This window comes from Mauremys mutica, chromosome 4 (genome assembly GCF_020497125.1).
Source record: "Mauremys mutica isolate MM-2020 ecotype Southern chromosome 4, ASM2049712v1, whole genome shotgun sequence".
Lineage (NCBI taxonomy): Eukaryota > Metazoa > Chordata > Testudines > Geoemydidae > Mauremys > Mauremys mutica.
In genome coordinates this window covers 59,822,869-59,845,242 of record NC_059075.1, presented here as the reverse complement: position 1 = coordinate 59,845,242, position 22,374 = coordinate 59,822,869, and the positions used below count along the sequence as shown (strand labels likewise).

The 22,374-nt window shown below is 46.1% G+C and overlaps 3 protein-coding genes across 3 annotated transcripts in view; all 3 read right to left on the bottom strand.

Annotated features, from left to right (window-relative positions):
• IVD (isovaleryl-CoA dehydrogenase) overlaps positions 1-4,875 on the bottom strand; it is a 29,489-nt gene extending 24,614 nt beyond the window's left edge. Inside the window, exon 1 of the mRNA XM_045015438.1 lies at positions 4,727-4,875. Coding sequence (XP_044871373.1) covers positions 4,727-4,861 — 135 coding nt within the window. The 5' untranslated portion in view covers positions 4,862-4,875. The remainder of the gene's footprint in view (positions 1-4,726) is intronic.
• An 849-nt stretch (positions 4,876-5,724) lies between these two features.
• KNSTRN (kinetochore localized astrin (SPAG5) binding protein) lies at positions 5,725-14,252 on the bottom strand. Its single transcript, XM_045012879.1, has 8 exons — positions 13,848-14,252; positions 11,528-11,660; positions 11,291-11,353; positions 10,867-10,966; positions 7,939-8,053; positions 7,493-7,551; positions 7,293-7,364; positions 5,725-6,122 (listed from the first exon to the last, which is right to left on the bottom strand). Exons 1-8 carry the CDS (start codon positions 13,921-13,923, stop codon positions 5,991-5,993), a joined length of 750 nt encoding a protein of 249 aa, XP_044868814.1. The 5' UTR covers positions 13,924-14,252; the 3' UTR covers positions 5,725-5,990.
• A 3,497-nt stretch (positions 14,253-17,749) lies between these two features.
• The window catches only part of DISP2 (dispatched RND transporter family member 2), a 31,685-nt gene continuing 27,060 nt past the window's right edge, over positions 17,750-22,374 (bottom strand). The window contains exon 8 of the mRNA XM_045012393.1: positions 17,750-22,081. Within this exon, the coding sequence (XP_044868328.1) occupies positions 18,656-22,081 (3,426 nt within the window). The 3' untranslated portion in view covers positions 17,750-18,655. The remainder of the gene's footprint in view (positions 22,082-22,374) is intronic.

The window sequence follows — 22,374 nt, the reverse complement described above, 5'->3', positions numbered from 1 at the left end:
TTCTATGCATTCGAAGAAGTGAGCTGCAGCTCACGAAAGCTCATGCTAAAATAAATTTGTTAGTCTTTAAGGTGCCACAAGTACTCCTGTTCTTTTTGCGGATACAGACTAACACGGCTGCTACTCTGAAAACTGTGGTCCTTGTTCCAGTCAGGCTAACGCATCCGCACCACTGTGCCGCGAGGGGTTGGGGGACCATTGCAAGACACAGGCAAGCTGCATAGGGGCCAGGGCGGATTCCGCATCGCTGTAGAAGACCCTCCCGCTCTTCCCAGGTGACCCGCAGCAGCGAGATATCTTCCAGGATCAACTCCTGTGGAAAATGTTGGGAGCGTGTTCAGTGTAGGTGCCCCCTGCAGCTGTTTGCTTTCCCCAACGCACAGTACAGTACAGCCCTGAAGCAATCATTCTCCCTTCCCAGGTGACCCGCAGCAGCGAGATATCTTCCAGGATCAACTCCTGTGGAAAATGTTAGGAGACTGTTCAGTGTAGGTGGCCCCTGCAGCTGTTTGCTTTCCCCAACGCTTTTCCTCAGAAACCCTGAGGACAGTACAGCCCTGAAGCAATCAGTCCCCCTTACTCACCATTTTGGGGCTCCTGTGGGTCATGTGCGCTCTCTTTGGTATGGGAAAATTATGCTATTGTAAAGACTGTAAACTCCTTCAGTGTGTAGGAATAACTGTCTGAGAAACAATGCTGCCTCTGTTAAAGTGTTGCCTTTTTTGCCTTTCCACAAGCAACCTTGAGATCTTGGCTGCCCGTGTTATCAACAACTCAAAGACTCCAAAACCAGGGGCAGCTCTAGCAATTCGGCTGTCCCAAGCACGGCGGCATGCCGCAGGGGGCGTGCTGCCGGTCCCGCGGCTCCGGGGGACCTCTTGCAGACGCGCCTGCGGAGGGTGCGCTGGGAGGGCAGCAGGCGGCTCGGGCGGACCTTCCGCAGTCATGCTTGCGGGAGGTCCGCTGGTCCCGTGGCTCCAGTGGACCTCCCGCAGGCATGACTGCGGAAGGTCCGCTGGAGCCGCCTGCCGCCCTGCCGGCAAAATGCCGCCCCAAGCGCGCGCTTGGCGCGCTGGGGTCTGGAGACGGCCCTGTCCAAAACCACCAGAAGAAGACGCGAAAAAGCAAAGACGACATGCTGCAAGCAGTTATAGATCACTCTGCCACAGAGAATCAAAAACTGCAGGACTGGAGGGAAAGGGAAAGCAGGATCCGCCAGAATAACACAGTGGTGAGGAAGAAAAGCACAAAGCAGCTGATAAGCATCCTGGCGCGCCAAGCGGACTCTATCCAGGCGCTCATAGCCATGCAGGCAGAGCACTACCACACCGGCCCCTCCCCGTCCCAAAGCTCTTTCCCTTGTGCCCCAATGTCAGCTCAAAACCTCCTTCCCCAGCATCCAGGTTCTTACCACCACCAGTTGCCTCCAACACCTGTACGTTCACCAACCAGCCCTGAGAACTACGACCCTTACCCTCTGCGCTCAATCCCCATCACCATGCAGTATAGGCATCCTGAAGTGCAGCACTCATTGCACAGCACTCCAGACAGGACATATTCAAACCTGTGACTGTACAGTTCCCCACCCAACCCCCTTGCCCTTTTAGGTTCCCAAAATGTTGTGTGTCTTGTCAATAAAGTTATTTTCTTTTCAATAAATGAATTCTTGGCTTTGAAAACAGTCTTTATTATTGCAGAAAGTCAAAGATACCTTAGCCCAGGAAAGAAATAGGCACTGCAAATCAGCTTAGGAAACACAGATTCCTACTAACAGTGTAACCACTGCACTTCACTCCCGTGCAAGGCACCAAACATTACTGTTGGTTTTCAGCCTCAAATTCATCCCTCAAGGCATCCCTAATCCTTGTAGCCCTGTGCTGGGCCTCTCTAGTAGCCCTGCTCTCTGGCTGTGCAAATTCAACCTCCAGGCGTTGAACCTCAGAGGTCCATGCCTGACTGAATGTTTCACCCTTCCCTTCACAAATATTATGGAGGGTACAGCACGCGGATATAACCGTGGGGATGCTGCTTTCCCCCAAGTCTAGCTTCCCATACAGAGATTGCCAGCGCCCCTTTAAACGGCCAAAAGCACACTCCACAGTCATTCGGCACCGGCTCAGCCTGTAGTTGAACCAGTCCTTGCTCCTGTCAAGCTTCCCTGTATACGATTTCATGAGCCAAGGCATTAACGGGTAAGCGGGGTCTCCAAGGATCACAATGGGCATTTCGACATCCCCTATTGTGATCTTCCAGTCTGGGGAAAAAGTCCCTGCCTGCAGCTTCCTGAACAGGCCAGTGTTCCGAAAGATGCGTGCATCATGCACCTTTCCAGGCCAGCCTGTGTTAATGTCAATGAAACGCCCACGGTGATCCACAAGCGCCTGGAGAACCATAGAGAAATACCCCTTCCGATTAACGTACTCGGATGCTAGGTGGGGTGGTGCCAGAATAGGAATATGCGTCCCATCTATCGCCCCTCCACAGTTAGGGAAACCCATTTGTGCAAAGCCATCCACAATGTCCTGCACGTTCCCAGGAGTCACGGTTCTTAGCAGGATGCGATTAATGCGATTAATTCCAACAGTCGACTTTCCCATTCCAAACTGGTTCCCGACCGACCGGTAGCTGTCTGGAGTTGCCAGCTTCCAGATTGCAATAGCCACCCACTTCTCCACCATCAGGGCAGCTCTCAATCTCGTGTCCTTGCGTCGCAGGGTGGGGGCGAGCTCAGCACACAGTCCCATGAAAGTGGCTTTTCTCATCCAAAAGTTCTGCAGCCACTGCTCGTCATCCCAGACTTCCATGACGATGTGATCCCACCACTCAGTGCTTGTTTCCCGAGCCCAAAAGCAGCGTTCCACAGTGCTGAGCATTTCCGTGAATGCCAGAAGCAATTTAGTGTCATACGCGTCAGGTGACTCGCTATCATCGTCGGACTCATCAATTTGGATCTTAAGGAATAGCTCAACTGCCAAACGTGATGTGCTGGCGAGACTCGTCAGCAGTTCGGGTTCCATTTCCCACAGAAATCGTGCTGCACAGAAACCGTTGAGAGAGTCAAGATGGCGCCAAACGTGGACGGAAAAACAGGAATTGCTGGGATGTGAAGCGATGCATCACGGGGCATTGGGACAGGAAGCAGAATGACCCGCCCCCTCCCCACAACCCACGGCGCCAAAATGGGACACGGTGCTCTGTGGGATAGCTGCCCATAATGCACCACTCCCAACAGCACTGCAAATGCTGCAATGTGGCCACACTGCAGCGCTGGTAGCTATCAGTGTGGCCACACTCCAGCGCTTCCCCTTCAGAGCTGTACGAAGACAGCTGTAACTCCCACCGCTGCACACCTGCAAGTGTAGCCAAACCCTAAAATGGAAAAGGGGACACTTTTGGGGGGGTTTTGTAGCTGGATTATTTCCAGCAAACCAGTTCCTTCCCCCACCTTTTCTGTCAAGAAAGTTTGACAACTGGTGCACAGAGACTATGGCAAAGCAGTGCCCACCAGGCAGAGTCTCCTAGATATATTTTTATAATGCACCGAAGCCTGTAATAAGCATGCATATAAACAAGATATTTACATTCTTATAAAGCCAGTAATAACACCACAGGAGAGTGATTCACAACCTTTACTATACTTAACCTCACAGTGTCCCTATGAAGTAGGAAAGTATTATAATCCCCATTTTTTCAGATGGGAACCGAGACACAGAGAAGGTAAGACACTTGCCCAGGGCCACATAGGAAGATTGTAGCAGAGCACGGACTTGAACCTGGGTCTCCCAAGCGCTAGGCTAGAATGTTCCTTGTCTACTTGGACAGATGTTAAGAACAGCAAACTCATTGCTGAAGCAACTAGAATGATAATGACTTGTGATCTCTAAAAGCGGCAAAGAGTTCTGTGGCACCTTATAGGCTAACAAACGTATTGGCGCATGCGCTTTCGTGGGTGAATACCTACTTTGTCGGATGCATGACATCTCTAGTGACTTTGGTACAGATGGAAACTGGCAAGGCTAATGACTTTTACTAGTCACCATCACCAATCTGTTGTTTTGTAATTTAATTCGGGGGGGGGGGGGCAAAGGCGACACTTCTCACTGACACCAGCCACCAATCAAAGTGCAAGGTTTGAACACTCCCTCCTCCCCAGCACTGAAAGCCAAGGAAGGCCTAAGACCAGTAGTTTAGGTCAGTTTCAAGGGTAAAGGTCTGGAGCCCTCCCCCAAAGTAACCTGGTTTCCCTGTGGAGGGCGCTTTGCTCCGCAAGAGCTGTCTCTATTACATCTCTCTCCCTCCCTCCCTCCGCCAGGACCCTGTCGCCGCTAAGCAGCTTTTTAGGCGTGCGGGAGGGTGGGGGAAGAGATCCGGGCCAGCGGCTCCAGTCCCCCTTTACTAGAGCCCGGCCGAAGGCGCCGCTGGACACTGGCGCTCTGCAGAAGGGGGGACACAAGCGGTGCGGACAAGCCCCGCCCCGGGTAGCTGGACACGCCAGGAAAGCTGCACGCGACACACAGGCAGCAGGGGGCGGGCGCGGCGGAGAGGCGGGCCCAGCCCGGCCGATGCCAGAGCGCAGCAGGCGGGACTGAGGGGGGCGGGGGGACACGCCGTGCGAGCCCCGCTGCAGGCGAGCGGCGGGTGTCCGCGCCCCAGGGCTCGGCCCCGGAGCAGCAGGCAGCCCGCCGGCCGGACGCGCCCAAGCCTCTCGGGGACAGCACCGCTGTACCTGCCGCTGCTCCTCGCTCAGCCCATTGACCGTGTCATCCACCGCGACCCCGGCGCAGCCCCGCCGCACCAGCCCCAGCAGCAGGCGGCGCGGGGCTCTGCCCACTGCCGCCGCTCTCCCCAGCGCCGCCGCCATCTCTGCCCAGGCCGCCGCTACGGCCGGCCACGTGGCCCCCCGCGCCCCCACCCATTGGCCAATCAGAGGGCAGGGCAGTCAGACGGGCCCAGCCTAGCTGCGCCAGCGGGCGGGCCCCGGGAGAGCCCAGCCTCGCAACGACCAGAGTAGGCAGCACCTGGGGGGTGTCTCGCTCCATCGCCGCCCCACGCCCCGGCCCGCCCCCCTGCAGTTGAAGCGCAGCTTGCTCTGGGACGAGACGGGGCAGGCAGTGCACAGCGAGACCCCGACCCACCCTGGAGTCTTCACTGATCACATCAATTTCCTGCAGCTGCTGGCAGGTACAGCCAGGTATTCAGAAGGGAATGGGGAGGGCTGGAAATGAGCTAGGAAAGCACGAACAGCAGGTTGGGAAAAGTGATTATAGTTTCACTCCACTTAATCCACACCTGAGTTAGGGGTAATACAATGTTTACTAGAAATATGAGAGTACAGTTGAGTAATAAAAGGCAGGCATTAAAATAAGCCTAAACGGGAGGGTTATTTCGCCCCTCGAGACCAGGGGCGGCTCCAGGCCCCAGCACGCCAAGCACGTGCTTGGGGCAGCATGCCGTGGGGGGCGCTCTGCCGGTCGCCTGGCAGGCGGCTCTGGTGAACCTCCCGCAGGCATGCCTGGGAGAGGGTCCACTGCTCCCGCGGCTTCAGTGGAGCATCCGCAGGCACGCCTGCGGGAGGTCCACCGGAGCCATGGGACCAGCGACCAGCAGAGTGCCCCCCCGTGGCGTGCCGCCGGGCTTGGGGCAGCGAAATGGCTAGAGCCACCCCTGCTCGAGACAAATCAGTTTTACAGCTTAAAATATGTCTAAGCAATACACGTAAATTCACAAAAGTTTAAAGGATTTTTTTTTAATAGATCACATTTACAAAAGAGTAAAAAAGTATATATATAGTTATGCTGTGAAGGGGACCCTCCTATGATAGAATGACTTTAATACATCTCTATTAGGTTTATCCGTCCACTTAAGTCTCTGTGACCCATCAGTAACCTTTAATTCCTTTGTTTACAGTAAACTATGGTCCTGGATCAGAGTCACATATGTCATGAGAAGCTGATAAGGGCACAAACACGACATGTATTAGTCCTTACTCCTCATGTGTCCAAGAGGAGCTCCATCTGACCAATGATGGCAGCATACTCTTCTGTTTCTCTCTGAAAGGATGTCTGCTTCTCCAGGAAATTGTTCCTGTCATTCTCTGCCAGTTTCCACATAGCTGTTGCTGTCTATATGGAAAGAGCAAGTTAGTGCACAGTAGGGACTGTTACAAATATGTATGACTCCATAGAGGTGGCAGAGCTAAAAGCACACAAACTTATTTTAAGTCAAGCCACACCAGGAAGACCAGTTTGCTTCAGACCCATTTCTTGTCAGCCCCTTCCCCACACATCAATTTCTTACTAAGACATCCTGTTCAAGCCCAGCCCTTGGTAACTTCAAAACTCCTGCTGATCAAGTGAGAGCACAACTAAGTATTTTTTTTTTGTCTTCATCCAACTGAATCAAAGTTAATTCAGTAAAGACCACCGTTTAAGGACTCTCCGGTATTCTGAATTTACCATAGCTGGCATAGCAGGAGTTCTCACCCCGAAGAGCCACTTCCGAAACACTGATACATAGCTGAAATTTGGCTAGGATGCTACCTGTGGTAGTTATATGGGCATTATTGTAGCATCTGACACTCGGCAACCTAATTTATTTTTAAGACCCCCATAAGGAAGGTAAGTACTGTTCTTCTTGTTGTACAGATTGGAAAGTGAGGCACACAGACCAAATGACATGCCCAAGGTCACACAGGAAGTCTGTGACACAGCAGAGAGTTGGACCCAAGTCAGAGTTCCAGGCTAGTGCCCTAACTACTAGACCATCCTTTTTCCCCATGAAGTCTGATGCATCATCCGTTGTGAAAGGGTCACTAAAGATCTCATGACCCTAAGTAGCAGAAACTTCTCGGCACATATGTAAATTTGCACTTCTAGAACATTGCTGCCATGCTTTCCCACCATTCTGCGACACTGGTTCATTGCTATTTTCAGAATCATTAGTGTCCTGATGCACCCTTCGTTCTCACTTGGAGGCCTCTCATTCCAGTTCTGACTACACTTAATCCTGATTATCCTTGATTATACTGGCTCTTCCAAGTTAAATTGGCTGTTAATATCAGTGACATGACTGATTTTAGCTGTAATCCCTTCCCATCTCTTTGGGAACTTAATACCACCTAGAAATGTCCTTACGACATGCATATTTAGAATTGAAGACAGGAGGCAAGGTAAAAGGCCTGCTACAGTACATTAGTTTGCTTGAAGAGAACCCAGGAAAACCAAACTTCAGAATTTCAGCTAACCCCAGATATTCAATTGCCTAGTTTGGAATGAAGGAAAGGGTTGTCTTACCAGAAGCTCTTCCTGTTTTGCAGCCATTTGGCTGAATAGTCTCAGTTCTTCTTTAAGCTTCTCTGTCAGCAACTGAAGAAAAAGTCCAAAGCATCTAGTTTATCCAGATTCTGCACCACACAGCAATTGCCTCTATTATCAATTTAAACTTCTAGTAAACAAAGTCTGTTTAACCCATTTCCACTCTGACAAGTTCTCACCATTGTCTGCTTCTGACACTCCTTCGTATCTTCTTCCTCCAAGATTTCATTGCCTGTAACTGGTTTATAAATACTTTCATAAGCTTCTTTAGTAGTTACCCATATGATTCCCCACTAGCTGTTAGACCTCACCTTCACCCACAGTATTAAGTCACTTCATTGCAGAATCAGCCTCTAAACTTACATTAAGAGCAAATCAAGTATTCTGGGGAGTTGTGAGTCTGGTTTTTCTGTAGTAAGCAGAGAGCCAGATGGAACAACTTCTCCCTTTCAGACCAGAGTGATTAGTGTTATGCCAAAATCTCTGCTACACTGAAATCAAGAATGAATGTCACATGAGCTCCTTGGTTACAACAAAAAGAATCGGGGTACCAATTATCATAATGGGGAGAGATGGGGGGCTAGCTCCCCATCTTATGCTCCGAACTGAAATAGTTGGTTCTTACCTGGATCAATATTTCTGCTTTCTAAAATCACCATACAGTTGTCTTCAAATTTCTTCAGCTTTTGAACTTCTTCTTCCAGGACTTCATTCTTTTCTCTCAAGTCTTTTATAGTGCCCTATCAATACCACACAAGTTAGAAGTCAATAGAGCCCCTAGAAAGATTCTTCCTGTTCCCTCCATCTTCTTCCCAATTAGCAGCCATACCTGCTCCCAATACATTGGAGATAAGTTCTTGGACACTGATTTAGTGCTCACCACTTTTTAATACTGACAGATATGGAGCTGCCTGTAATAATTTACTACTTTCTCTTGATTCAATTACTGTAGGCATATGTTGTGTTAATTCCTAACAATGTTGCTAATTAAATGCATCCTAGGGGAAGGGGGGGCAGTAAATCTTGCCCCTCAGCAACCACTTGATGAACAGTGCTGGAGTTGTTTGTTCTGGAGTGCCGGCTAGACCCCTTATTGACTTGCTAAAACAGGTTTATCCAGGAATGTCTCAGTCCCACGAGGAGAAAGCAAAACCTCCAGAAGGATTTAGAAACAGAAAGACCAGGTCTACAGTAGGAGCACTTGGCTGGTATAGCTATACCAGCATATTCTACCAGCAAAGCATTTCTAGTATAGACACAGCTTATAGAAGTAAAACCATACTTTTGCTGGTATAGCTTACTCAAGCACTGCCCCCCTGCCCTGCAGAGAAATAAGTTATACCAGCAGAAGCCCAGTTTTGCTGGTACAACTGCATTTGCACTAGGGGGTTTTACTGGCATAGCTCTTCATAACCCTGATGGGCATAGCTTTGCTGATGAGATTTTATAGTGTAGACCTGACCAAGCTGTGGAGGAAGTCAAAATGTTAAGGGTCAGAGTAAGAGGGAGACACTGAAGCAGAAACTATTGAGTGTAGGCAACAGACTGCTCCCCAAGAGGTCAGGGGGTCTCGGGTAATATAGGCCTATTTAAGCTTTTAGGTAAAATGACTTTTGTTTTAATAAATCTGATAATTTAATAATTAAAATGTTTTGTTTTACTCCTGGGGGAATTCACAGAAATTAACAAAATTAATGTTGTGTGTGCAGAATTTCCTTTCCTCCCACAGAAATGGGCTACAGTGCTGCTGGCCGCCACTAGGGGCCGTTGGACCCAGCAGAGTCCAGTTCAAGGCTGGTCTACACTACGGGGGGGAAATCGATCTAAGATACGCAACTTCAGCTACGTGAATAACGTAGCTGAAGTTGAAGTATCTTATATCAAATTACCTACCGTCCTCACGGTGCGGGATCGATGTCCGTGACTCCCCATGTCGACTCCGCTACCGCCGTTCGGATTGATGGAGTTCCGGAGTCGACAGGAGCTCATTCGGGGATCGATATATCGCATCTAGATGAGACGCGATATATCGATCCCCGAGAAATCGATTGCTACCCGCCGATACAGCGGGTAGAGAAGTCGTAGCCTCACACACAGAAGAAATGGCTGGGGGGAAGAGCTTCTTAAACATTTTAAAACCCTTATTTCCTTTACATACAACAATAGTTTAGTTATATATTATAAACTTATAGAAAGAGACCTAAAAATATTAAAATGTATTACTGGCACACAAAACCTTAAATTAGAAGGTCTCTTTCTATAAGTTTATAATATATAACTAAACTATTGTTGTATGTAAAGGAAATAAGGGGTTTTTTTAAAATGTTTAAGGAGCTTCATTTAAAAATTAAATTAATATGCAGAGCCCCCTGGACTGGTGGCCAGGACCCAGGCAGTGTGAGTGCCACTGAAAATCAGCTTGTGTGCCCCCCTTCAGCACACGTGCCATAGGTTGCCTACCCTTGAGCTAGAGGATTCCCAGCAGCTGCAGTTCCCCGCATGCCTGGAGGGAAGGAGACATGGCACACAGGAAACTCTACACAAGCTTGGGAGCTAGCATCAGGCTGTTTCTCCCACTGGATCCCTGGGCTCTGGAGGGGAGAGGGGCAGGTGTCTGGGCGGGGTGTGTGTGTGGTGGTGCAGGTATCTGGGACAGGTGGGCCCTGCAACTGGGCTCTAGGGGGGAGGGGAGGAATGTATGGGGGGGGAGATGACACAAGCACAGCTGGGCTCTGATGAGGAGGAGTTGTGGGTGTCTGGCCCCCCAGCTGGGCTCTGGGGGAGGAAGGGGGCAGAGAAACAGGACACTGGGTTGTCATAGTGGTTTCTTTAACTCTACTGCTGGCGGACTCTGTGTGTTTGTGTGTGCACGCGCGCAGTATTGTTACAGGCATACTTGCTGACAGCTATTTTGAAATAAATTACCAAAATAATTGAAACTGGTGTGATTATGTAGTGTTATTTTGACAAATAAAATTTGCAAAATTTTAAAATATTGTGTGCAGAATTTTTAGGTTTTTTTGGCACAGAATACCCCAGGAGTATTCTTATGCTGTGTTCCCACTGTTCAGATTTAAGAACACTTTAAAAGAAGGCTGTTTTGTGTCACTGTGTTCACCACCAGTCACAGCTCCTGAAGAGAAGAACTGCAGGTACTCAAATCCAGTTGGATCTACTGAGTAGTCCCACTTGGTACTGTAGCCTATAGCCTGGTCTAAGAGTGGAAGAATCACATGATTTTGCCTGAGATGTGAAGGGTCAAGGCCTAAAAGCTAGAAGGATCAAGAGGGGACAGAGGTGCAGCTAGCCCTGAATCTTGACAAACTCATTGCCTTCTATTCCACATACTAGACCTAATAGTAGGTTTCAGTCACAGCTTTAAACAAGTAAATTGGGAGTGTGGTACAGCAGAACAGAACTTCTCGTTGGTTTTATGGGAACAGAAGAGATCTTATTTGGACTCCATGAGCCACAGCATTATTCCCCACACAGCTCTTAAAAGTATTACCAGATAATCTTCTAACAAGATGATCAGCCAAGTATTGCTTTTTACCTGTGCTCCTGCCAGCTTTGAGTGCAGTTGCTGTTTTGCTATTTCCAACAACTGGTTCTTCGTCTTTAGTTCTGTCTCCAATCTGTATCGGCTCAGGGGTCTGTCAAAAGTCACACATCACCGAGGATTTAACAGATGCCAGTTTATGGTTAGTATTCAGCTAAGCATATGGTTAAGACATGCTTCAGCCAGGGAACTGTCAGACAATGTTCAGTGCACCTGCAGTAGTGTAGCTTCCTCTCTTGAAAGATGGAGTGCGCAGTGAACTAACTACTAGAGTGTTTTGGGCTCCATGTATCCTGAGTTTATTGTTGGCCATCAGCACATGAATTAGACAATACTGTTCGTTGCCATACAAGGCTGGGCCTCATCAGAAGAGCTACTAGTACTATTTGAGATAGGGTTTTTTTTTGCACCAACTTACCCTCGTGCAGTTGTTGCTGCCTTTTTAGAAAGAGGCTCTGCTTTCTTGGTAGACCTACAGAGACTAAAAAGGTAGACGTATTACTATCAAAGCATGTAGCATTTTGCCAAACCAACTATCACTTTAACAAAAGCCTGATTTTCTATGCATATTTTTTGCTACTGACTGGGGTACCTTTTGGACATTTTTAGATTACCAAAAACCTGAAGTTTGTCAGTGCATGTATTTTCCATTTACCCTTGGTTTTTGGCTTTGAAGACACCATCCTCTGGAACATTTGAGCTAAAAGTGAAATTGGGATCTTTGCTGAATTCTGGCTCAACTTTTTCGTTGATACGTTGTTTCTTCGATGGAAATGGCGTCTGTGTGTCTGCAACAAGATACAAGTGTCACCGAACAATCTGAGGAATTAACAAGAGAAAATAGTCCTCCAACTTCCACATTAGCAAAGAAATCTTGAACTTTGGAGGAATCACTTGTATGTTAACATCTCACTCTAGCAAGATGTGAAGTAATGATGACTAAGTAGCATGCTGCAATCCCATCCCTACAGTCTCCAAATTCTGAACAAAATATAGGCTCAGAATGAAAAATTTATGTTACTTAAGCCCTGGATGGGCTATGGTAAGCAATTTTAGAATGTAGTTTACCATTCCAGCACTGGATGGGATGGCTTGACACCCAGGTTTAATAACTCAGTCATTTCAGCATCAGACAGGTACATGAACACTGCTTTGATAGCGAAAGTTGTTCAGTGTTGAATGAAGAACAGATCTATTTAACACTTTTAGGGTTAGAAGATCTAATTTGATGTTGCTTAAGCAACTACAGACTTCTAACATTAAGATGAATGTCACACAAGGTCATGAGAAAGCTTGTTCCCTGAATATACAGTCAGACTGTATGTCATGATGATCTGGCCACTCTAACATCTGATATTTCCACTAATTATGTAGAGCTTTGTTCACACCAAGCAGTTTTGGAAGTTCAGCTACAGGCTAACAATAGGAGCATTAATGTAGAGCAGCCACACATGGGTTTTGGCCAGCGTATTGTTTTGACCTCCTCTGAGCAAAGTTAGGCAAAACTGTGGTTAAGATGACTGTACCTGGCTTACGCTGGCTCTACCAGTATTGCTTGCACTGGTGAGTTGCACCAGCACTAGACCAACAGTAGGAGAATTTTTGAAAAAGCTCAGCAATGATGCAAACTGATTTTAAAAAAGAACAGCAAAATAACAAATGTGTGATAGCTATCTTGCTGTAAAATCCAAAGCGGAGCTGTGAGGTCAGCAACATATGCCCTCCTGTGACTGATCTCACCTAGTTAATCCAGTAGCAAAACTAACATGCCTTGGCTCCACTATGTTTTTACAGAGATAGTTAACACACGTGTTATCCCACAAACAAATTAAAAACACAGGGAATTAAGACAAACCTAGGAGGCCAAGCATGGAGAGTTTCTGCCCAAAATACAAGTTTCAAGAGATTATGAACACATGAGGATGGCATGCTAAGAGTTTTCTATTTATCACTTTTATAGTTAAGGATGCAGAATAATTACAGGGTTTAATATTGGATGAACTATAATAGTTATTAGTAAGATTAAAACCATCCTGCAAATTAAAACACCCATGATGCTCATGGGTTTACTAAAAGATATTGACGAGCACTTATCCCTGATTCTTTAGAGAACAAAGTTAATACCCTAGGAAGTTAAGACCTATGTCACCCTCTGAATCCAAAAGTCCCTCAATGCCATCTCTCATCAGCCTTCTGAAAGTCAAGTACCCCTGGGCCATTTTACTCCTAAAAATGGAAGGGGTTGTATTCTTTCCCACCAACCTACCTTGCAATAATAATAAATAATAATAATAAAAAATAATAAAATAATAATGGACTCTTCTAGCACACCCTCTCCCACCCTATGTTTTACCAAAAAACAACTGGTTTTGAGAAGCAAACAGGTGCTCAGCCAATGAAAGAGAGGGGTCTTGGGCTTTGGCTACACTTGTACTTCAAAGCGCTGCCGCAGCAGCGCTTTGAAGCGCTAAGTGTAGTCAAAGCGCCAGCAGCGCTGTCCATACTCCACCTCCCTGTGGGGAATAACGGACAGCGCTGGGAGCCGCGCTCCCAGCGCTGGGGCTTTGACCACACTGGCGCTTTGCAGCGCCGCAATTAGCAGCGCTGGAGAGGGTGTGTTTTCACACCCTGCTGCAGCGCTGCCAATTTGCAAGTGTAGCCAAGGCCTTGGAAAAGTGCCATATTAATGACACGTGAAGAGAAGGGAGTACCTCCGCAAGTGGCGAACCAGTGTTGACAGGGCCAATTCCATCAGGGTGGATGTGGTCCACTCCCAATCATAGATGAGGAGGTGTCAATTCCAGGAGAGGCATTTGCAAATTTAACATATTCATTGTTTCAGGATATAAGAGACCACATATAGGCAAGAATAGGTCGCTGCGGCTCAAAAGGCTCTGTTGGGCCACCCTTACTCTAAGGAAAGAAGGGCGGCCGAGGACGGATGAAGCCGAGACACCCCGCGCCGTGCCACTGACCTGTGGGGCCGCCACGGGAGAGCGCTGCGGGGTGATGGAAGCTGTAGACCGGGATCCTGGAGTTCTCGTTCTCCATGGCCGGCGGGTCTCCGCAGCGCGAGGCCGGACGCCCAGGGTGACACAGGCAGGACGTGCTGAGGCCGGGAGCTGCGACCCCGAGCAGCCCAGCGAGCGTTTGAAAGACCCAGGGGACGTTCCGCGGGGCGCGGCCGCTCCGACCGTTTCGCTTCGCAGCCGAAGCCCGCGCGTGTCGGACTCGAGGAAAGCGCCGCCCCACCCCCCCGCGCGCGCTACACAGAGCGGGAACGAAGGAGCCCCGGACCGGGCGCCGGCTCGCGGGGCAGCGAGCGGTAACAGCGACACGCACCGCTCTCGCTGGGGGCCGCTCCCGCTGCCGTTTGAAAATGGGAACGGGCGACGGAAGGGCGGGGCGAAGAGGCGCGCAGGCGCAAAGCCAGCTAGTGGCGTCTCCATAGTGCGCAGGCACCGCCAGATGTGTGCACATGCGCAGTGGGGAAAGCGACGCCTCCACGCATTCACTGCCCTGAGCTGGGGCGGGCGAGTCGGAGACGCAGGGAACGGTTCCACGCGCACGCGCCCCTGGGGGAGCCTCCCGCGGGCGGGGAGAGCGGGCGGCGCGGAGGCTTCTACCCTGCGGGGCTCTGGGCTGCGGGCGGGGCGCTGCGCTGCTATGGCTTGCGGGGCGGCGGTTTTCCTGCTCTGTGCTGCCCTGCGGCTGCGGGGGAGCGAAGGGCGCAGCAGGGCGGCCACCCCAACTCAGCCCTGCCCTGCCCCCCTCCCCGCTGCCGACCCGCCCACACTTGCAGTAGCCGGCAGTGCTGTGGGGCTGCGTGGCGCTGTCTGGCCCCAGCGGTGGAGCTAGGCATGGGTAGACTCAGCAATTGTTCAGAGCAGGACAAGGGCCTCCCTCGTTTTTGGTTTGTGGGAAAGTGCAGTTCGAAACTTGTAGGGGACATTTCTGGTCGGGCTCCCACTGAGCTAGCACTGTTGCTGCTTAGTATCGGTGCACCACCGCCAAGCAGGGTAGCTGCAGGGAGGCAGGAGCAGAGCTGCTGCGAACTTGGGGTTTCCATTTCGCGGGAAAATGAGCATTTTGACATTTGTTTTCATTCCAAATCGAAAGAAAACCGACTATTTTTGCAATTTCCTTCACAACGGATATTCTGAAAATGTTCCTTTTGTTTTTAATTTCACATTTCAAATTGTATCTGTAATGTGTTCAATTGTATACTATTTTGTATTATTTATACAGTATTATGTGTTAAGAAGTGTGCATAGTAACTGGTGCATAACTTGAATGTCAACCTTTCCTTACACAAGCAGGACCTGAAGACAAGCTCTGTGTAGCTCAAAAGCTTGACTTTTTCCACAACAGAAGTTGGTCCAATAAAACAGTGGTTCTCAATCAGGGGTACCCATACCCGTGGGAGTAAGCAGAGGTCTTCCAGGGTGCACATCAATTCATCTAGAGCTTTGCCTAATTTTACAACAGGCTACATAAAAATCACTAGCGAAGTCAGTGCAATCTAAAATTTCATGCAGACAGTGACTTGTTTATACTGCTCTATAATGTATACACTGAAATATAAGTATAATATTTTTATTCCAATTGATTTATATGATAAAAATGAAAAGCAATTTTTCAGTAACTGTGACACTTTTGTCTTTTGATGTCTGATTTTGTAAGCAAGTAGTTTTTAAGTTTGGTGAAACTTTGGATACACAAGACAACTCACACTCCTGAAAGGGGTACAATAGTCTGGAAAGGTTGAGAACCACTGCAATAAAAGATATTACCTGACCTGCCTTATCACTCTAACACAAGAAGGAAACACTTTGATCAGTACTAAACTTAATGATTTCACAATTAAGAGACTATTTCAATTATCGTATTATGCCATGTCAGCTGTAGTGCATAATATGTATATGCACTACTATATATATGGTATATACACAAATATATTGTGAACTACTACTGCTGACATGTTAGGAAATAACATGCAAATAATAGACAAATGAAAAATAAAATTTGAAACAAACTTTAGAAATGTTTCCAAAATGAAATTTTTCATATTGAATATTTTTATGAGAAATTTCATAAAAAATAATACGATTTTTGGGGAAAAAAGCTTTGTCAAAATCAGCTTTTCCCAGCAAAAAAACTTCTGATGAAAATTTTCTGATCAGCTTTAGTCATGGGCTGATGTGGGGGAAAGACCCTTAAAGGGTACCAGTGCCGCAAGTGTTTACCTTATGTGACAACAGTAGCCATCTGTTTTTTAACTATTTATTTTAAAATTATTTCAACAGATACAGTAATATGCACAGTCCCCAAATAGTGAGAAATAATGGTACACTAGTCAGGTATGAATATACAGGCATGAATTTGACCAATTAAGACTGAAGCACATTTTATGGACTCTAATACTTCTAAAATCCTAAAAAATATGGTTTGTAATGGAAACTTAACACACTCAAAATTGCATTGTGGTTGTTGCTTGCCCCTAAAAAAGTGTGCTTAGAGGTCACAGACATATAACTGTATTTTTGAAAACTCCCTACTTAAAAATGAGAACTTCAGATTTTTCAGACGTTTCATATTTTCTCTCTCCCTCTTTTTTAACAAGTAAGCCAATCTTTTTTTCCCCAAACATCCTTTAGCTTATTTGCCTTTTAAGAGACTTGCAAGCCCTTTGGAACTCAGAGCTTGTCCTCAATATTTGAAGAAGGGTGGATAGTTTTAGCTTTTGCTGCTATTTTTTATTTTTCTGAATATGTAATCCAAGGTATTTCCATATGTCTAAATATCTTGTTTGTCTTCCTTCTTTTACCCAAATCTGATAGATAAGCTTTTCTATTCAAGGATATCACATACTCTGGGATACCATTAGAATGAGTTACGTTTTTAAAGTTAAGTATGTACTGGTAAGTCTTTGCAGGATCAGTGCCTGAGATAAAACACAAGAGATATTGATTTTCCCACCACTGAGCCAAGACCAGCCTTGCTGGCTTTTGTTACAATTATAAGAGATCTCTCTCACAGGGAGGTCTCATAGAACTGTTGCTGGGTCATTTGAAATATTACATTTAGTTATTAACTTTATTGCTCTGTAATTTTGCACTAGTAGATACTGCTAAAGGATAAGTTGTTACATAATCAGCTCTTCCCTTAGGGCCCAATTGTGTGAGCTGATTTGTGCAGGTGTAAATCCTCTAGTTTAGATCACCTTGCAGAACTAGGCCTTCATTTTATATTTCAATCAGATGATTCTCCCCTCTCCTCCTCCCCCCCTCCTTCCCCCGCAGACACTTGTTCCACTTGCACAATGATATGAGCAAAAAACAAACCAAAAAAAGATATTTATAAAATCTGTCATTGACTTTCTGGAATGCTTAGATCATATTTGCTGACATTTTCAGATGTGGGCTACAAATCATTGCAAACAATGAATATGAGGTCCTAATTTACAGAAGAACAAAATCACTGTGTATTCTCAAGTCACTTTTCGTATTTATTACTGTAGAGCTGAAATGCAAGTTGTAGGTGCCATCCATATGGGATATAGGCAAACATAAAATCAAATTGGAAAATTGAACCACATTAAATACAAACCAGAAGGTCCAGTGTTCCAACTTGAATTTCTTGCTTTTTTGAATTTCTTAGCTCTTGCTAACCTGCACCAGCCAACCTTGGTGAGTTTCCCAGATAGCTAATATGAATGAATAGATAGCTACAGTGTGCATGTTGATGGATGGAAGCTCAGAGGTGCAAATTTCCTCTTGCTGATGCCATAGGAAAACACATTAGGCATGTACAACATAAAGAAAACGAATCACAATATTCATAGCAAAGGCACAAGGTATCATGGTGTTCAGGAAAGTTTGTCGTCAATATTTATTTTTATGCTGACTTCTAGAGAGAAAGCTTTTTCTTATTGTAACAGATAAAGACAATGTTTAGTTTTTTTGTTTTTCTGGTAAAGAAAAAAGTAAAATTCAAGATTCAGCAGATATGCCAACTTTAAAAATATTTTTACATTTTTGCCTGGGATAGAAACTAGCTATGAACATGAAACACAAGCTGCCCAAGTCACAGAGGACAAGGAGATGGCTTTCTGCCAAGGAAAACCCCACATTGAAGCAGTGTCAGATGGAGTTCCCTCGAGCAAAACCAGCTGAAATCCTGATCTGAAAGATATTTGGGGCTGGACTATATAGTCTTCTCGTTGAAGAGTAACAGACCATACCAGTTGAAAAACACTCACTGGACAGATTTAAACAAATATCTGAATACAATTCCTTTGGGGAAATTTGTAAACCTGGACTGCTAATAAAAACAGATCTGCTTCAACAGGAAACAGTTCTTTCTCCAGCCATTAGTCAGATTCCAATGATTAAGAATTATAGATATTTTTGTACATGGGATTTATTTCTTTAAATATTTGGAGCGAGTCACCTCTTTAATCATTATCCCCTTCTTTCTTGTACTTGGTAGGAAAACAAAATCTAATCACTGTAGGGAATGTCATACAGTACAATTGTGAATATGGCACGGGCTGCTGGACAGTCAAAGATTTTTTTACTGCATTAAAATTCATCTCTAATCCTCATTTTTTTTAATATCAGATTTGCTGACTCAGTGAAAATGTAGGCATCTCTGCAGCTGAAATATCTGGAAATATTCCTAGCTAAAAAAGGGAAGGGAGGAAAGATTTTATATTTACAGTGTACATAGGAGGTTCATTTCCTGTTTTCTTCTGTAATTGAGTTTTGCTTTCTTGGAGATTTCAGCTGCTGTAACCAGAATTTTGTGCACTGGATCGTTTGATCCAAACATCAGGCATGTCTGGTTGGCTGTTTGGTAAAACAACTGGACCTTCACTCCCTAATCCCAGTCGGTTTTTCCAAGAAGAGCTGTTTTGCTGGGATGCTGGTAGAGACACGTCAAAGACAGTCTCTCTCAGGTCCAACCTCAGGGTGTCTCTCTTCCCATTCAGCTGACCTCTCTCTTCTGCACAGCAGGAATCAGACACATCTAAGACATTGGGACAAGAACTGGCTGACTCAGCAAGTTTTATGCTCTGCTCAAAATCACTCAGCGAGATCTCACTGGAGACATTGAGCACGTTGAAAGAACTGCTATGAGAACAAAGGCCTCTGTGAAATTTGTAAATTTCAGCTTCAGGGAGATTACTATTTTCTGAGGTATAATCTGATTGTTGTTGAGCAGTGTCTCTAGAACACTGAGAGTTATTTAACTGTCCTTCATCTTTCATGCTGGCTGAATAAAGATAGTCCAGCATGTATCCATCCCAGGCTTTTGGACCATACTTTTGACATCTACAATCTCTGCAGAGTCTCTCTCTATGAATTTCTGCTTCTGCTCCTGTGCTGCTATGTTTGTAAGGAGAAGATGTTTGCAAGGCGGGACACTGACAAAGATCTACATGGTGGTCCATTAGAGTCTCCTGCAGATTCTGTCTGTCTGTTTCAAGAGAAGGATGGATTCCTATTCGGGGACACCTGCTGTCTTGGAGCTGTATGTCTTCAGACAGGACAGAAGGACGATTAGACAATTTGCTTGTGGAAGTGCTGTTGTCAAAGCTGTCACTAAGTTTTCTGGCCAAGGGCTGGAGCTCATACTGTTCATTTGCAGTGTTAGACTCTTGCACCTTCCGTAATCTGTTCTGCTTCTCTTCTCCCCCACAGTTAAAGCTTCCATTTGGCCTGGAGTCATCAGAATAGTCCTTCAAGGCATAGGTGCAAGGCCAAAGGATCTGACCACAGTTCTTCTCTGGGCCAAAGAAGCAGCATAGAGACTGAAAAAAGAAGCTGGCAAATCCACAGCTGATACATTTGATCATCATTATGAATATCCCCAGCTTCCGGTATGCCAGCACTGTGGCAGGCAGCATGATGATACCTGCAGAAAACAGAGCAGATGCCACCATAGCAGTGGCACAGCTCATCTGCTTCAGAGAGAAGGCCACTCGGCTCAGGCGATCAGAATGTGGGCACAGGTGGTAGGAAATACAGTAGTTCACTGTAAAGTCAGTGGAGAGGCCTACTGCTGCTGAAATGAAGAGAGACTCCACTGCATTGAGCTGCCATTCCAACAGCACCAAAAGTCCAACAGTTACCAGGACAGTGCCTGTGATAGCTGTAACAGAGAATATGCTAAGAATGACATTCCAGGTGGTGAGCAGCAGCACCACAAAAGAGATGGTTATGGATAGCCCTATGACCACCATTGTCTCTGTGCTAAGACTGTGCTGGAGATTATATAGCTCTAGTTTACTGGTGTACCATCCATTCTGAAGCCCCATGGGGGCAGTCTTCATTTCCTCTGTTATCCAGTGGCCAATTTCATTGTAGAATTGTTTGGCTTTGCTGTAGTTGAAGCTGTAGTGATAAATAGTTTGAAACTGTAGCACCAAGGCAACTAGGTTTCCCTCTCCGTCAAATCTAAGACCCAAGTCATAGGTTTCAGCTCCATCTCTGCCTTGTTCCATGATCATCATTTTGATGCAGTGCAGGAAGACTTCACTTCCATAGGGGAAGGGGAAGTGGTTACAGCAGAGATTGAAGCTGTGATCTTGCTGGGAGCACTGGCGACTGTCCATCCACGTGTGAAACTCCTCCATGAAACAAACTGTAGATTTCTGCTCCAAATCAGAATAGTAGAAAGTTTGATTCTTCACTTTTTGGCAGAATTCCAAGAGCCAGTTTTGAGCTTCAGGATTTTGGATTGTAAATGTGGTATCTTTCACCAGTGTGCCATTGCTTTTAGGATTGAAATGATCCCCATTGTCCACAGGCAGTATGCCCCAGACTATAGTGATGGGCATGCGTTGTCCTTCTCCATGCTCCAGCCTCTCAAACATGAACTGGTGACAGTATTCTGCATCATATCTTTCAAAGGGATGGCTTAACCTAAACATCTGGACAGATGGCATCTCTAAACTGGGGAGTTTTAGTTTAGGATTAAAACAGGAAATGTAGGCACCGCCTATTGCCAAGGCTGTAAACCAGCAGATCCAAATGTAACGAAACTTTATAACACCACATGGAAGAATCTTCTCAAATAACAGCTTGGAGGTTTCACACAAAGTATTCTGGAGACCCCTGAGTATATGATGGAGAGAGAAAATAACTCTTTTATGCCCACTATAGTTCCAGTAGTCTTCCGGTTTATAAATGCAGTTTGTTGCTATGTAGCGTTCATACAACACAACAGAAGATGGAAGCCAAGTTACCATGAATACTAAATTTACCAATACACAGGTGCCCATGTAGATGGCAAAACAGCAGATGGCAATTATATTGCTCATATAGCTGGCATAGAAAGCTGCACCTGTTGTAAAGGAAGACGCCAACATGAGATAGCCAAAGTGGTGCATGGTTTGGCTCATCCACTGCAGGAGGCCTGCAGAAGGATTCTGGCTCTTGCTGAGGCTCCAGAGATCAAAAAACACAAAGGTGTGATTGGCGCAAATGCTACTGAGAATGACAACTGCTGTCAGGTTTACAAAAGGGAAATAGGTGAATCTGAAGGCCACCTTATACAAGAAGAAGGAGATCATCAAAGAACTGACAACAATCATAAGAACCATAGATGTAATAAAGATTGAGCGTAAATAAAAAGTCATACTTAGAAAAATGGCTAATATTGCCAGGACTGGATACATTGTATCCAGTAAAAGATAGTGCTGGAATAGTTTCTGTTTAAGACCCAGGTCCATTCCAGTGATTAATGTGTAATTATCAAACAGGTCCCATGACTCAAGGTTGTCCAGGTAGATTTCCATCATAGATGCTCCTTTCTTTGTAGGCAAAAACAGCAGGCTGTATTTCAGTGATGGCACTTGATATTCCATTGTCTGAAGACTGAGAAAGTCTCTGTCAACCAAGAAGTGAAGAAGCTGGTAAATACCACTGAACCGGGTACATTTTTCTGGTACTTTGGCACACTGAGAGTGTTTCTCTCTTCCAGTCCTGGGACCTATGCAAGAAGGAATAAGGATGCCTTTGTGGTAGTCTGGGGCACAGGAACGGAGGAGTGCCAGGGTGTGGGAGACATCTGCTTGAGTTATCTCCAAACAAGATGATCTGTTGTGAAGGACAGCAATATAGTTACCCAGAGACCAGCTTGGGCAGCATTCATTGCCTTCAGTACGTTGACAGAGATTCCCAAAATGAGCATGTGAGCGGATCTGAAAAACAGCCAATAGGAGGACATCAGATTAGACTCTCCCGATAAAACTTTTTACCCAACTGCCTTTATACAGCAGAGTGTTTAAATTCTCACAAGAATTATTCTATCCTCCCCATGTTTATAAACCCTGACTCCCCAACCTTTTGTTGACAAAATACAATATATTGTAGCCATTGAAACAAGATGTTTGGGCAGCACTTTTTCCAAAACTAAATTAATAACCTCCATTATGTATTTTTTGCACAGATTTAGGAATTGGGACCCTTCCTCAATCCATTGTCCTACTACTAG

What these genes read in the sequence shown, in the direction of transcription:
- KNSTRN (XM_045012879.1), bottom strand. Translation starts at nt 13,923, where the DNA reads ATGGAGAACGAGAACTCCAGGATCCCGGTCTACAGCTTCCATCACCCC. An exon ending in CTCCCGTGGCGGCCCCACAG is followed by an intron (nt 11,661 to 13,847) that starts GTCAGTGGCACG and finishes ATCTTGTTGCAG; the next exon opens with ACACACAGACGCCATTTCCA. An exon ending in TTCAAAGCCAAAAACCAAGG is followed by an intron (nt 11,354 to 11,527) that starts GTAAATGGAAAA and finishes CTACCTTTTTAG; the next exon opens with TCTCTGTAGGTCTACCAAGA.